At 41.8% G+C, this 15,051-nt stretch overlaps 2 protein-coding genes across 2 annotated transcripts in view; one reads left to right on the top strand and one right to left on the bottom strand.

Moving 5' to 3' along the window:
• The window catches only part of LOC129731373 (coiled-coil domain-containing protein 170), a 111,943-nt gene extending 105,199 nt beyond the window's left edge, over nucleotides 1-6,744 (bottom strand). The window contains exon 1 of the mRNA XM_055691303.1: nucleotides 6,659-6,744. The gene's annotated coding sequence lies outside the window, so the exon portion shown is untranslated. The remainder of the gene's footprint in view (nucleotides 1-6,658) is intronic.
• A 5,000-nt stretch (nucleotides 6,745-11,744) lies between these two features.
• Nucleotides 11,745-14,447, top strand: LOC129730129 (sialin-like). The gene is made up of 5 exons (XM_055689196.1): nucleotides 11,745-11,834; nucleotides 11,904-12,715; nucleotides 12,812-13,226; nucleotides 13,287-13,327; nucleotides 13,634-14,447. Exons 1-5 carry the CDS (start codon nucleotides 11,801-11,803, stop codon nucleotides 13,772-13,774), a joined length of 1,443 nt encoding a protein of 480 aa, XP_055545171.1. The 5' UTR covers nucleotides 11,745-11,800; the 3' UTR covers nucleotides 13,775-14,447.
• Nucleotides 14,448-15,051: the final 604 nt, after the last annotated feature.

The raw sequence follows: 15,051 nt of genomic DNA, 5'->3' as shown, positions 1-15,051 counted from the left end.
TCTATACTTGTTCATTTTCTGTCATTTTGCATGATTTATGTGACAAACATAACATCTACGTGAAAATCTCATGCATACCATGGGAGCCGTGAAGTGAAACGACGAGTTGCAGCTGCGAACAGGGCTTTCTACGGACTGCGTAACCAGGTAAGGTCCCGTAGTTTGCAAACTCGCACAAAATTAGCGCTGTATAGGACGCTGATACTCCCGGTGGCCCTTTACGAACATGAAGCATGGACGCTGAAGGAAGCTGATCGACGAGTGCTCGGAGTTTTTGAGCGTAAAGTTCTGCGATCGATACTTGGCGGTAAACTGGAAGATGGAGTGTGGCGCAGACGCATGAATCACAAGTTGTACCAGGTATTCAAACATGCTGATATAGTGAAGGTAATACAGCGGGGCAGGCTTCAGTGGGCTGGACATGTAGCCAGGATGCCTGACGAGAGAGCCGCCAAAACTATTTTCAGTAGAGTACCAGGAAGAGGCCGTCGACTCCGTGGTAGGCCTCGCACGCGGTGGATGTGCGCGATGGAAGAAGATGCACGATCTGCTGGTGTACGGGGAGACTGGAGAACGGCTGCCCAAGGCAGACGAAGCTGGACATCTCTAATTCGTTCGACCCTAGACCGGTGAACGGTCCGTTAGCCAAAAAAGTAAAGTAAATAAGTACCATGGTTAATCATGTACCATCTACGTGAACTTGACAACGTCAAACAGGATGAATCGCGTTCTCTGTGCGAAAATAACCAGAAATCAAAATGGCGAAGCTGTTGTCTGATTCTGAAGATAAAACATAATTTCTGGATGGCTTGCAAATAAGTGAATTTTCGAAAAATCCTAATAAACTCGAGACATGAGCTTGCAGGTTTCACACAGCTTCAGTTCAAAGGTGGAAGAGTTACCTGAACAAAAACAGCTGAGGCGGACTATAACAATCCCCAGGAACGTCGTAATATTTATCAGAGTTTATATTGTTTTATTCATTTACGAATTGACGAATTTGCATACCTGAGTGATATCTGATAGCAATCACGTTTTACGAAATGTACAATTTTCATTCATTTCTCTAATTTTCATCAGCTAGTAAACGAGTTTTAGAAATTATCAGAAAATGTTGCGTAATAAATCACTCAGGTATGCAAGGTCGTCGTTTACCAGTAGATGAATTCTACGTGAAACTCACATGAAATGCATGCATCTACTGAACAAATTTCAAAGGATAATTCATCTCTCCAGGTCATGATGAACTCAAATAACAATCACGTAGAATCTACTAGAAAACGATAGTGGAAAATATTCACGTAACTTCTGCGGTAACTATAACGTGAAAAATATTTTGAATGTTGGCTAAATGTCCTCCAATCTGGCATCGCTGGGTGTGAGACGACTAACCAACTGCCTGACTCTTTCAGTACCTGAATAATGTCATTACTCATTATTCCGTGCTAGAACAAGTGACATTTTACTTCACAGCAGTGTTCACAGCAAGTGAACTTAAATCAAAGTTGTAATGTCAGGTGGAGCCATATGGCACCCCCCGCCAGGAATGGATCAAATTGGTCCATAGTGCTCATGCTTCGCTTGGCCAGCATGTACGACTATACATAATAGTCCAGGGGATTAGGATCCGGGGTGCTGGAATGTCACAAAGTATTATCGAGAAAATTAGTCAAATTCTCTCGACATCACGATTGTACGATATTCGCCGTGTGGGACGGTGCGCCTTTTTGTTGAAAGACGTATCTAGCCTTTCCGTAGAGGTCCCGGAGTACCGGGGCCAGAGCCTTCTGCAGTACCTCGGTCTTATAGTATGCGGCGTTGATTTTCACGGTTCTCTCCATAAACATCAGTGGGAGCTTTACACACCTGGATAAGGTCCCCCAAACCGCAGGATGTTTCTGTGGGTCGGAGGATGCTGCGGCTGCTGGATTGTGCGGCAGTAGCAACACAAAGAGTTTCTCAATAGAAAACACGAACTCTGTTCGTATCAGTTCTGTTCTGTTCAATCTCTTTTTCGTTTTAAGCTTCCATAACCTCGTTAACCTTGCGTTTTTTTTTACAGCTTGTATCCTAGATCTCTTGTCATGTTGGTGTTTCCAGTCCTGATCGGCACATCGAGGCCAGCAGCAATTTTCCGGATCGAGCGCTTCATTTTTCGATGAACCCGCTCGCTCATCACCTTGATGGCTCCTGACTTCCTCGCTCCCGGTACCGCCGTATAGTCGTATATATTCCCGTTTTCCCCGGGGGATTTCAACCACCGGAATAAGACGTCGGGTTGCACACCTGTTGCAAATAACTTCACCATGACGTCGCGGTACTCTTTCATCGTGCGCAGTAAACAAACAACAAATGGCAGCATTTAGAGTGTTGTGATTGGACACACATACTCATTATTTACTAATATTTATCATAAATACTTAAGCTACTAACAAATCCCCCCCTTTAAAAAAACAAATGGCATCAAGTTAACACCATGAGCATCGGTTACATAAGCTTAAAGCTAACACCAGCACCAATACACAACATGCAAATGGTGCGCACCTACACAACAACGAAAAAATGTATTCAAACTTATTCAACACCCTGTTTAAAACAAAAAAGTAGTCCGACGGCAAAATTGTAAAAATGAGTTACACTGATGGTAATGCGCTAATATCTAAAAGTGGTAGTCAAATTATGTCGTATATTTAGTTAAAAGGTCTCAAAAATCGATTGGTAGGTGTCTGATCCACGTGAAATGTTAGTCGATTCTACCCCAATTCCTCGACAATACTAAATCAGGTTTATCTCGACGTTAAATTAACTCATTTGAAATATCGAGAGTGTAAGCGGTACTCAAAGATACAATAACAATTTGTTTCTACATGATATTGTGACACGTAATTTTGTGCGAGCTCACTATCTCGTGGTAGGCAAGATTCGCGCCCGGTTGTCCAACGTATTTAAATCGAGATCGGCGAGGAAGATACGTCTGGACATCCAGAGGTTATCGGCGGAAGGAGTTGCTACAGAGTATATTCGGAAAGTTGATAGACGAATCGGTGAACCAGCTGGAGTGGACCTAAACGAGCAGTGAAAGCACATCCATGATGCTGTCAGCGAAACAGCGCGATAAGCAATAGGCATGATATCGGGAACCACGAGTAGTAGTAGCGGCTAATCGTGTAACGCGTCACATGCGGGAGAAATACCGGGAGTCAAGAGCTGTCAAAAAGAGGCTTCATCGTCGTGAAAAATGTGAGCACTACGATCGCGTCCTCGCCTCGCGGAGGCGGAGAATTGCTTCACCAGGCACGCCACGAGGAGCTTCTATAGAATGATCAACAGAATCAGGAACCGGACCGTGCCAGTACCTGCCATGTACAATGACAGGGAGGGGAACCTGACTACCATTAAATCGCAGGTGGCCAGGCGATTGAAGCAACATTTTGAGTGGTGTTGAACGGTGAGGAAGGTAGAAGAGTCGTCGAGGGGAACAGGATAGAAATTGTGGAGGACGGACAAGCTGTGGACCCTCCAACATTGGACGAGGTGAAGAATGCTTGCAAAGAGCTAAAGAACCACAAAGCCGCTGGGAAGGACGGCTTACCGGCCGAACTTTTCAAAGTCGGGAGCGAGCAGCTGTGTAGTGCAATTTACCAGATTATCCTAAGAGTGTGGTCTGAGGAACAACTACCTACGAACTGGTTGGATCTACAAGAAGGAACATAGGCTCGACTGTAATAATTATCGAGGCATAACCCTCCTCAATTCCTCTTACAAAATTCTCCCGTATCCTGTTCCTGCGACGGCCTCAGCAGACGGTAGGCAGCCTTTGTTGGAGAATACCAATGCGGTTTTCGAGTGGGGCGAACTACAACGGAGCAGATGTTTACCTTGAGACAGATTTTCGACAAGTTTCGAGAACACAACTTTCAGACGCATCATCTGTTTATTGACTTTGAGGCGGCGTACGGCACAGTGAAACGCAACGAGCTTTGGCAAATAATGCTAGAACATGGTTTCCCAACAAAACTAATTAAACTGTTACGTGCGACGCTTGACGGTTTCACATCATGCGTCAGAACAGCGGGCGAATTTTCGGACGCGTTTGTGACGTTAGATTGGATGATCTTAAGCAAGGTGACTAGCTTTCGAACTTACTGTTCAACATAGCTTTTGAAGGTGCAATACGATGGGCAGGTTTTGCAGAGGAGCGGCACCATCATCACTAAGTCTCACATGCTTCTGGGCTTCGCGGACGACATTGATATAATTGATGTTAACCGTAGAGCAGTTCAAGAGGCCTTTGCGGCTCTCAAAAGGGAAGCTGCGAGAACTGGGCTTACCATAAGCACTGCCAAAATGAAGTACATGGTGGCTGGCAGAGAGCGTGGTTGATCTGCGGGTGTTGGTGCTGCGGTGGAGATGGATGGGGATACTTTCGCAGTGGTCGACTCGTTCATCTTGGTACTCTCGTGACATGTGACAACGAGGTGAGCCGCGAGGTGGAGAGGCGGATTGCGGCGGCGAATAGGGCTTATTACGGATTGCGTAGCCGGCTTAGGTCCCGTAGCCTACAGATCCGTACGAAATTTGCGCTCTATAGGACTCTGATCTTCCCGGTGGCGCTCTGCGGACATGAATCGTGGACATGGAAGGAGGCCGATCAACGAGCGCTTGGGGTCTTCGAGCGTAGAATCCTGCGATCAATTCTCGGAGGCAAACTAGAGAATGGGGTGTGGCGCAGGCGCATGAATCATAAGCTGTACGAGGTATGCAAACAGCTGATGAAACACGGCAGGTTACAGTGGGCTGGCCACGTAGCACGGATGGCGGATGAGCGACCGGCAAAGATAATATTTAGCAGAGAACCGGATAGAGGCCGACGACTTCGAGGCAAACCTCGCATGCGCTAGAAGTGTGCTGTCGACGAGGATGCCAGAGTAGCGGGTGTAAGTGGAGACTGGAGAGTAGCAGCCCAAGACCAAGTTTTGTGGAAACGTATTCTGGATTCGGCATAGGATCTTAACGATCTGTCGCCATAAAAGTTTGTAAGTAAAGTAATTTTGTGCGAGCTGTGTATAATTTTTCGGATATTTGTCCGGAACAAGGAAAAGTCCATTCTGAAAATTTCATCACTAAAGGAAATTGAAATTAGAAATTAGTTGAAAAAATTCAGCAAAACGGAGCACCTCTCGTTGTTGTGTCGCGTCTGTCGGCACAACACAGATTGACTTTGGTCTCGATCATGCAAGTTATAGTAATTATCAGCAACAAAAGATTCGTTTGTGATTAATGAGACATTCCTTTTAGTAGCAAAAATATCACCGACACAACAGTGTGTAGTTAAACGGGGTGAGCAATAGAGTAGACGGCAATGGAATGTGAAACGATTTCAGATTTTGGAATGGTACCGACGTTCCAGTAGTTTGAAAGAAGAATACACCATGCCGGAGACGAGCAGAAGCGAGTTCAAGGCCCGTCTGGATGCAGTAGGGGAGAACCGTACAAAACGCACCAGTTGGGTAAAATGGTGAATTGGTGAATTTCTTCGTTTTTTCTTATATAAACCCAGCTTACCTACAGTTCTCATATGAACAAGTTTGCCATGACGACTAAAATATTTAAAAATTACTTATAATCTGTGGCTCTGTCCAACTTGTAATTATTCATGAATTTTATATAAGCTTTTATGGTTAACTGTCTTGCAAATAATATAATGGTTTCTGTAACTCTAACACATTTTTTAATTTATAATACTATGAATAATTCAATTTATTTACCAACCTTCATGAACTTTTACCTAAAAACGATCAAAATTAAAATTGGTAGAATGCAGCGCATGCAGAAGATTTTTTGAAAACTTATAGTATGTTACATTGGTTTTGATTTTACTTCTGAGACGTCAAGCGCTTCTCACTTCGGTGCTGATTTTTATCAGAGGCATATTAGCCTTCTGCTTTGGACAATATTGGCATTTGCTGTGGTGCGTCTTGATCACGAGCTTGTTTCGTGGCAATGGTAACTTTTATCAAAAATAACATTGAGATCAAATGTTTTAGAATAAGCTTCGCCATAAACATACATTATATAGATCCTACCATCATCCTACACATTCAACGTCGCTCAGAAACGCTGTAAGTTACGCAATTAACTGGTGCGTTTTATACAACTCTCCCCTATATCTTTCCAAGGCTTCCGCAACTATGTCCGCCTTTATGAACTAGAAAATTCACTTTTGAAAAAAGGTTACATATACTGCAAAATTTCAAAACTGGATTCGATGGTCATTTTTAAACATTAGATCAATCACGTTACCAAACAGTCATTCGCATTTTATTAAATAAAAAAAAGTATTTTGTTATCGTTGTTTCAAAACAATTTATGATAGCAAACCAAACTAAAAAAGACCCTCAAGATCTGATCCATCTGATGTAGTACAGTGCTTGAGAATTTTTAACAAATATTCTCCACCCCATACAAAGTTAACACCATACAAATAGTTAGAAGGCCCATGAATATGTTCAAAAATATCTCATGGACCAATAAATTAAATTTGTTCATGATCATTTAATCCATTGACACATACCTAACTCTAATCCATTACATCTAAAGACAGTTTTCATTTCCATCCATAAAACAACTTTCGACAGTAATTACATTTATCACATACCTATGTTGCGTGCATAGTTGTCATATGAGAACAACTTTCCCGTGCGCTATACGTCAACTATTCGGATGCCGTGGAAACGCATTGGGAACGGCAAACTCTCTCCAGAATCACTCACGCCTCCAAATTTCCCATTTCCCCAGCAGAACACACCCATCATTTTTCGGGAACGAAAGTCGCTCAAGCCCCGACGGAGGTGTGAGTCGCTTGGAACAGAAACGCGACCGAACTCAGGCAGGCATAGGCAAACGATGATGATGAGAATGGGTCTGCCTCCAGGCGGGATGGTGCTCACGTTAAGGTCGTTGAAGCAATACAGCCGGCGTCAAAATAGACCGAGTATCGGCTGCCCGCCTTGCCATGCAGCGCACATCGTCGTCATCGTCACAGAAGCCAAACCTTGTTTGGTCGGGGCGGAGAGAGAGTGAGAAATCGACTCAGTCTATCTTTAGGTAACCACGCCGTTTCGAACAGGACCGCAGCACTAGCGACCGGTAGCTCGTCTGCCGTTCGTCGGTTTTACCAGCGGCTTTCGGTGTCGATTTCGCTTTCGAACGGTCGGAAGGCGGCGCACACAGCTGATAGGGTAAACGTGTGTCGATAGTGTACACTGTGGGAAACAATCGTGCGAAATCAGATGTAAGTGGCTCACATTTGCAATGTTAGTTCCCTATAACTTTTTCAATTAGGCATGGCTCACATTTTGAAAAATTATGCTGCATAGCAAATTGATTAAAAAAACTAATTTATTTCTTCGTGTCTACCAATTCAGCACGGAATAGCAATAAACCCCCCTGCTGATGATTGCTCGCTTACCGATGCTGTTGTGATGCGATGAAAAAACGAACGCTCACAAGGCCATACCCCTATTGTCGGTCGCCCCGGGTGTGAGCGTCGCTCGTGGGCTGAGAAACGGGGCGGAACAGGGTGGGATTTTCACGCTACACTTGTGCTGCCTTGCTCGAATGACGTTAGCCACGCGACTGAGGACTATCGAAGCCGGCAGTGAGTGATTAAAATATGTGGGCGTGTATGGGATTCGGAAATGATTGAATTGAGGCAGTCCCACCTGACTTCTGCTGGGAACAGGACCGCAGCCTTGTGCAGTTTTGAGCGGGGGTTTTTGTTTCGGCTATCACAAGCAACGCTGTTGCGCGATATGGCTATGAAAAGAAAAACATGAGCATACAATAGAAAAAAAATTCAGTTAGTATGACGCAGTGTGTTTGTTATTAACTCATTGCAAGAAACATGTCAACTCTCATGAAACTCCATGTTATTGATTGCTAATTTTTCGATAATCGTATGCTAGTAGATTCGAAGTTTTTGAAGTAGAATACTTCTTTCAGGAAGTTCGGCTACATAGGGATGTGAAATGAAAATCTAAAACCGAAAAAAGTGAAGAATATGTCCAATTTCAAATGTTAATAAATCGGTTAGTATTCGATGGATTTCCTTCGTTCGTACAGCAATAGATTGGAAAATCTTCTAAGATTCTTTCCAAAAGAAGATAATTGTAATTTTATTATTGACACTATTGTACTATTTAAAATAGTCAAGCCTTGTCAAAACGAAAAATTCGACCTCTGATTGGTCGTTTTATGATTGCTTCCCAAGCACGGTCGACAGAATCATATACCTTGCAATTTAAAACATGCTATCTGGCCTATATAAGAGCATGTTTCAGTCGAAGCCTCTCATAAGGGCATCTTCAGCGGTGGTCCAAATCGTTGTTTTGTTCCATTTTTTTGGAACAAACTCAAATTCACTGCTGCACCGGTGGTGTAAATTTTGTTTTATACCAGATCTAAATTGAAAAAATTTGAAACTGGTATACGTTTTGGTCTATTTTTGTCACTTTTTGGAACAAGAAATAGATCGTTCTAAAACCCTTTGTACGCTGCCAATAGGTGGGTAAAATGTCATATTTCAATTGAATACCTCATTTTTGGTTATTTCCATATAAGCGTTTTGCGAGTGTTGGGGAATAAACAAAACAAAGATTTTTTATGACAACTCACAATTCATTTTTGTGGCTTTTTGAAGCAGAATATGAACAGGTTTGTCGTTTTTGGCATCAAGGAAACCGACCAACAAAAGGGGAAATTCTGAAAGACCATAACCGTCGCCTTAATTGTATTGGGACTCGAGGAGAACTTAAGAGGCCAGAAAAATGATCCTAGAAGACACTGAACTGAAAACGTTCAAAATGCTGGGGTGACATTGCGCATTTCGTTTCGAGCAACTCGAACAAAACTAAATGATCGCTGGGGGGCGTTATGTTTCGTTTTTCGTATTTTTCGACTTTGCGGGTTAGATGAGCCGCAGGACAAATGACAATGAGTGCTATTTTTAAGCTTGAAGCATAACTGGCAGTATGTGACCTACGCGATCAAATATTTTACGCTATCCTCCGAAACCCTACTTGTAGCAGAAATTTTAGATCATACCAATTCATCCTGAGAAATTTCATTGACGCTCGGGTCAAACCGTCAAATCCATAAAGTCTTGTGGATATAAAATGTCTTGCCAACGTAATCGTTTGATGTGCGTAAAAATGATCGAATTTCCGTTTGTTAAATATTGAGTGTTTTTTATTATAACAAGTCTCATTGACTGATAGCATGGGGTATTAAATTGTTGACAGTGTGACAGATGTCAGCGGTTTAAAACAACAAGATATACAACACCGGTGCGGAGAACGAAAAGTTGGTTTATACTAGCTGGTTCTATTTAGGTTTCGCTGGTGTAAGTCTAGTATAAAGTTGTTTCAAAAATAGACCACCGCTGAAGATGCCCTAATAGTTCTAGACAGCGACAACAGCAGTCGTCCTCCCTTAGCAGCAGCACTAACAGTGCAGTAGATACCAGCGATGGCGGAAAGTGGCCACAGCTGTGGCGTAGCAATGGGTAGCGCACTAGTTGCAGCGGATCTCAGCATCGATAGCGGCTGATGCAGTGAGGCACTTTAGTGAAATGCAGTCTCTGTGCGATAGTGGGCACTAGTAAATGCATTCAATGAAAAGTTGACTCATTTTGACAACACGTGAGCCGTCGAGTTTTGAGTGTTAAATCAGCTTTTCACTGTTTATTTTATCACCAGGAATACTTTATTCGCACTGTCAGTGATAACGCAAAGATGTGATCGGCTTCTTATCCGATACTGAAATGAACAACAAATTGTCCTTTTCAGAATGAAATAAAAACTTGATTGAAGAGGTAATATTTTCTGATGAGGTAATTCACATTTTTAAGTTTGTAAAAGTTATAAATTTTACTTTATCTCCGTGTCTCAGAACGTACTGAATTATCTTTTCGTTCAGTCATGAACACGACAGCCGAAACTTTCATTATCTGCATAAAAATCAATTTTTCGCAAAATCAAAATTTAAAAACAAGCTCCAATCATGACAAGCAACTCACTATATTATTGAAAATAGTCAATCCTTGTTGAAGCGCAAAATTCGATTGATCCGATTGGTTGTTAACATGATTGCTTCCCAAGCACAGTCGACAGAAACATAGATCTTGCAATTTGAAATGTGCTCTTTGTCAGTATAAGAGTAAGGATGGGAAATATCGACCGATATGGCTATCGATAGTGATCGATGATTTCTTTCTCCTATCGATAACTATCGATAGGTTTTTCATACCTATATAAGAGCCTGTTTCAGTCGATGCCGCTCATAACAGTTCTAGACAGCGACAACAGCAGTCTTCCTCCCTTAGCAGCAGCACTAGCAGTGCAGTAGATACCAGCGATGGCGGAAAGCGGCGATTGATCTGATTAGTCAACGTTTATTTACTAGAAAAAAGACTGACACGCAAGCAGCCGGGTTATCTTTCTTGTAAAAGTATTCTACTTCAACCTTGCGGTCGTGGCTTTGCACACAACCTTCCTGTTTTTACTATCTAGACCTCAATTTTCAGACAAAAATAATGCAAGAGGTGATGCTGAAATCGTTGATTATTGCACTTGACTGTTCAGTGTTCACCAACAGACAACAATTCCTACAACTGCCACTAAACATTATTTTGAATCGAACAACATAGAGCAACCAAAAGTCATGTTTGTTGCAAACAACCCAAAATGGGTGGTGCCAAAATCGAAAAACATAGAAGCAGCGTATGTATAGGAATTGCTATCAAACAAGTACACGACACGACATAAAAGCTATCAGAAACTGAGAAAGGAAGAAAAAAGACGCGCCAGATCCATGAGTGCTAAATGGGTCGACCGGTTGTAAGTACTTTCGGTCGTACTGATTTCCTGTTAGAAACACACCATGCGTCATTTTGACTGACGTAACCGAGACAAGCTGGCAGTTAGCCATCAAAAAAGTCTATGTAGTTCGAAACGGGTGTTTGGATCTTATTTTCTTAAACAGCAATCATCATTATGTTCGCGCATTACAATATCTGCGACAGCTCTAACGATCTAATCATCACCTTTTATCATTTATTAGTAATGGCGGTAAAAGTACATCAATACCGAAATGAGTGTCGTTAGTTTTCATCCCTGTTATCGCGTCATCGGAATCGATATCGAAAAAAGGAAACCAAATCGGTGACTCTATTAGACTAACAATAACTGCCAGGAGGTATTATAAACGTGATCGATTTTACCCTTCTTCTAATGTCTGCAAGTCTGTGAAGTGAGTTTTCAAGGTTCTCAAGGTTTCATGCCATCTTGGCATTTCGAATTTGCAACACCATTGTAATGCTTTTCATAGGATTGTGGCAAATTGAAATTGAGGATTTCCTCGTAGTTCGTAGTTGGAGAATTCATTAAACACCTATATTAGGGTGGCAAAATTCGGTAGAATGTCCTCCTATCATTCATGCCTAATTCTATCAAAAACGGAAATCAGCTTCTCGGATTGCGCGTGTTGTACAGATACACATTTGAAAACTTTCTAGAGAAATAGTGTGGATTACAGTTTAATTATAACTCTAACCATTTTGCCAGCTTTGGCCGGCTTATTGTTATCATTTTCTCTCAGGTAGCTACGATAAATTGTGATGATTGTTATTTTCATATTATTTCATTAAAATCATTATGAGTGGGTGCAATCGGTGCAATCCGTCATGGCATTGCTCCACGCTCACAACAACAGTGTGCCATGCCGGATTTAAAGCGATAAAATGAATCCGAAACTGAGAGCTTACTGTCAAGCAGGTAACGATTTTAATACTAAATAATATATCTTAAAACCTTAATTTTTCTGGTTTTTATATTTTTTTGCAGTATGGTGCATTTCGCAGCAGCATTTAACCGTCTTGCTGGCGTTCTTCTCGATCGTCAATCAATATACTATGCGAATTTGCCTCAACCTCGCTATAACCGAAATGGCTACACCTTCCAAAAAACCGGAGTCTGAACCACACTTTGCATGTAAACAAACCACACTTGATAGATTCCAAAGTTTGTACAATGAAGATCAACCGCACGAAACCTTCGACTGGGATGAACACACTCAGGGCATTATTCTATCGTCCTTTTTCTGGGGGTATGTGGTGACTCACTTTGTCAGTGCATTCATTGCCGACAAGCACCCGAGGATTTTACTCGGATTCAGTGTGTTGATAACGGCCATCATGACGCTGCTAACGCCGCTAGCTATCGACAATGGAGGGGCCCCACTTTTAATAGTGGTTAGAGTGATTGAAGGAATAGGTGAAGGAGCAACATTTCCGGTGCTGAGTGCCATCGTTGGCCATTGGATTCCTCCCCAACAACTTGGATTACTTGGTTCGTTTATTTACAGCGGAGGTCAGATCGGGTCTCTGGTGGGAGGCATTGGAACTGGTTACATAATCTCAACGCTACGTAGTTGGCGATTAGTATTTTACGTGTGGGGAACGTTTGGTGTGATTTGGTACGTCTTTTGGCTTATGCTGGGGTTCGAAAGTCCAGAGAATCATCCGTTCATAAAGGATAACGAAAAGGAGAAACTGCTTGGAAAATTTGCGGATGCAAAGAAAGAAGTGAATGTTGGCCCGATTCCGTGGAAAAGAATATTAACTAGTGTTCCAATTTGGGGATTAATTGCTGGACAGGTGAGCAACAAATATTATGAGATGTTGATAGTTCTTGCGTTATTGGATCTCCATGTTTTTACTACCAAATTCAAATATGATTAAACATCATTTCAGATCGGTCACGATTGGGGCTTCTATTTGATTGCCACAGATCTCCCCAAGTACATGAAAAGTGTCCTCGACGTGTCAGTAAAAGATAACGGTTTATTAAGTTACTTCCCATTTTTTTGTATGTGGATTTTCTCGATTTTGACCGGATGGATATGTGACATTCAGATTCGTAAGAAATGCGTTTCAACAACCACAGCGAGAAAATTATGGACAACCGTTGGGTCGTTAATTCCTGCAATTTGTTTGATGGCCGCATCTTACAGTGAATGTAATAAAATTATAGTTGTAATTTGCTTTGCGCTTTGCGTTACTTTCATGGGAGGATTTTATCCAGGAATCAAAGTAAATGCCAACGATTTGAGTCCAAACTATGCTGGATTTCTAATGGCAATCGTCAATGGAATTGGTGCTATAACAGGTGAGTTGATTTCAGTTTCATCGTATAGATATGATGATTGAATCACTCGATTTTTTCCAGGGATAATTGTTCCATATATAGCTGGACTATTTACACCCAACGTAAGTAGACACCTTGAAAGTAAGAAAATATATTCACATTTGATTAAACTGAATGATAAAAACCAGATTAAACCGCTACACAGTGAGCCTACACTCATCTATTAAACAAATCATCATATTTTCAATATTTCATGTTTTAAAACACTGTACTCACTGTATATGAGTGAATAATTCGCTTATTCATGAGAAATTGTAAAAAACGAGTTTGCAACAACGGATATTGTATCAGAGTTATTTAGTCTGGTCAATGGATGTACCCGATGGATGCATGAATGACTTATTTGAGATTATTACTTTTCTTTACAGCAAACCATAGAAGAATGGCGCTTCGTATTCTGGTTGTCGTTTTGGATCCTCAACATTACCAACATCATTTTTGTTCTCTTTGCTTCCGGAAAGATACAACCTTGGAATGATCAGAAATACGAAGCACAGCAAGATTCTTAATAGCATAAAATTACTCTGTGATAATGCCTTTCTAAACAATTTTGAAAATACCAATAAAATATTTACTCCGTATAAGTGCTGAAGACGATTCAACCATCGAATGCTGGACGAATTCGAAACGCCTGAATTCTCTCCACCCCACGCTGACCGAACAGTACCGACCGGTGTTGCATTCCGGGCCGGGGATAATCAGCTTAACGCATAGCTGAAACTGAACAGAAACAAAACAAAACCACCGTGCCGAATGGTGCTTACTGCGTTCCTGTTCAATCGTTGTGTTTAAATTTCACATAAAGCACCGATCGCTATCACTTGATTTCGCACAGTTCGTCGGGTATTTAAAATTTTCTTTGTGTGACAGAGCTGTGAACTGTGACATTCCTTCCATGGCCGTTCCGACAGTTCCTTCCATTTCGCATTCATTGAAAAACTCATCCGCTCTTAGTTACATTTTCTCAGCAACCATGTGACTGACTGGTGCTACCTGACGAACGCAACATGACATGACGACCGCTACCGGCTCGTGTCGTTGATTTTGTTGTTATGGATGACTTTCAAACCCAGTTCCAGTTTCACGTTCCTTGCATTCCACACACAACAGTCGAAAATCCAACCTTTCCAGACGTGGATCTCAAACAAATGTGAATGAAACGACGACAACTTCCTGTTGGAATTGGAACATCCAACGAGGCCACATGGGAAATGTTCATGTGACTGCGGTAACAGGAGCGAAGTACAGCGTCTTTCCGACACGACTGTGGCATTTTACTCCACTGCAGTTGTGTTCAACGCGACTGGCTGCTTTGCTGCTAGGGTGCACAGTTGTACTGAGTCGACGCAACGCTCGGTAGACCACTGCGGTATCACATCTTCTACGTTTAAACTGTGGTATGACAATGATAAGTTCGAACTAAAGGCAATTTAACAATATGTTAAAGACCGTTACTGCTAATAGAAAGGGCCTCTACATAATTGTTATTAGATACATGTTACTGCAAACTGCGACTTTCAACTCTCTGAGAGTTTAGTTTAGTTTCGCAGTTTAGATTGTTTGATCTACTTACAAAGAAATATGCCATTATGTTTCGTGCATGTTCCAATGGAATTGTTTAAATATTATTCAGGCGAATTTATGGGAAGAAACGTGTTAATTACTAATCCTTCATTTTGGCGTGGGACTACGTCTTTGTTTTCTATACTGATGTACATTTCGTAAAATTGCAAATGAAACTGGCAAATGTTCCATCAGATTTCAAACGATGATAACGGGGTAACCA

This window comes from Wyeomyia smithii, chromosome 3 (genome assembly GCF_029784165.1).
Source record: "Wyeomyia smithii strain HCP4-BCI-WySm-NY-G18 chromosome 3, ASM2978416v1, whole genome shotgun sequence".
NCBI classification, from domain to species: Eukaryota; Metazoa; Arthropoda; class Insecta; order Diptera; family Culicidae; genus Wyeomyia; species Wyeomyia smithii.
This window is presented reverse-complemented; position numbering and strand designations above follow the sequence as displayed.

What these genes read in the sequence shown, in the direction of transcription:
- LOC129730129 (XM_055689196.1), top strand. Translation starts at nt 11,801, where the DNA reads ATGAATCCGAAACTGAGAGCTTACTGTCAAGCAG. An exon ending in GAGAGCTTACTGTCAAGCAG is followed by an intron (nt 11,835 to 11,903) that starts GTAACGATTTTA and finishes ATTTTTTTGCAG; the next exon opens with TATGGTGCATTTCGCAGCAG. An exon ending in CTGGACTATTTACACCCAAC is followed by an intron (nt 13,328 to 13,633) that starts GTAAGTAGACAC and finishes TTTTCTTTACAG; the next exon opens with CAAACCATAGAAGAATGGCG.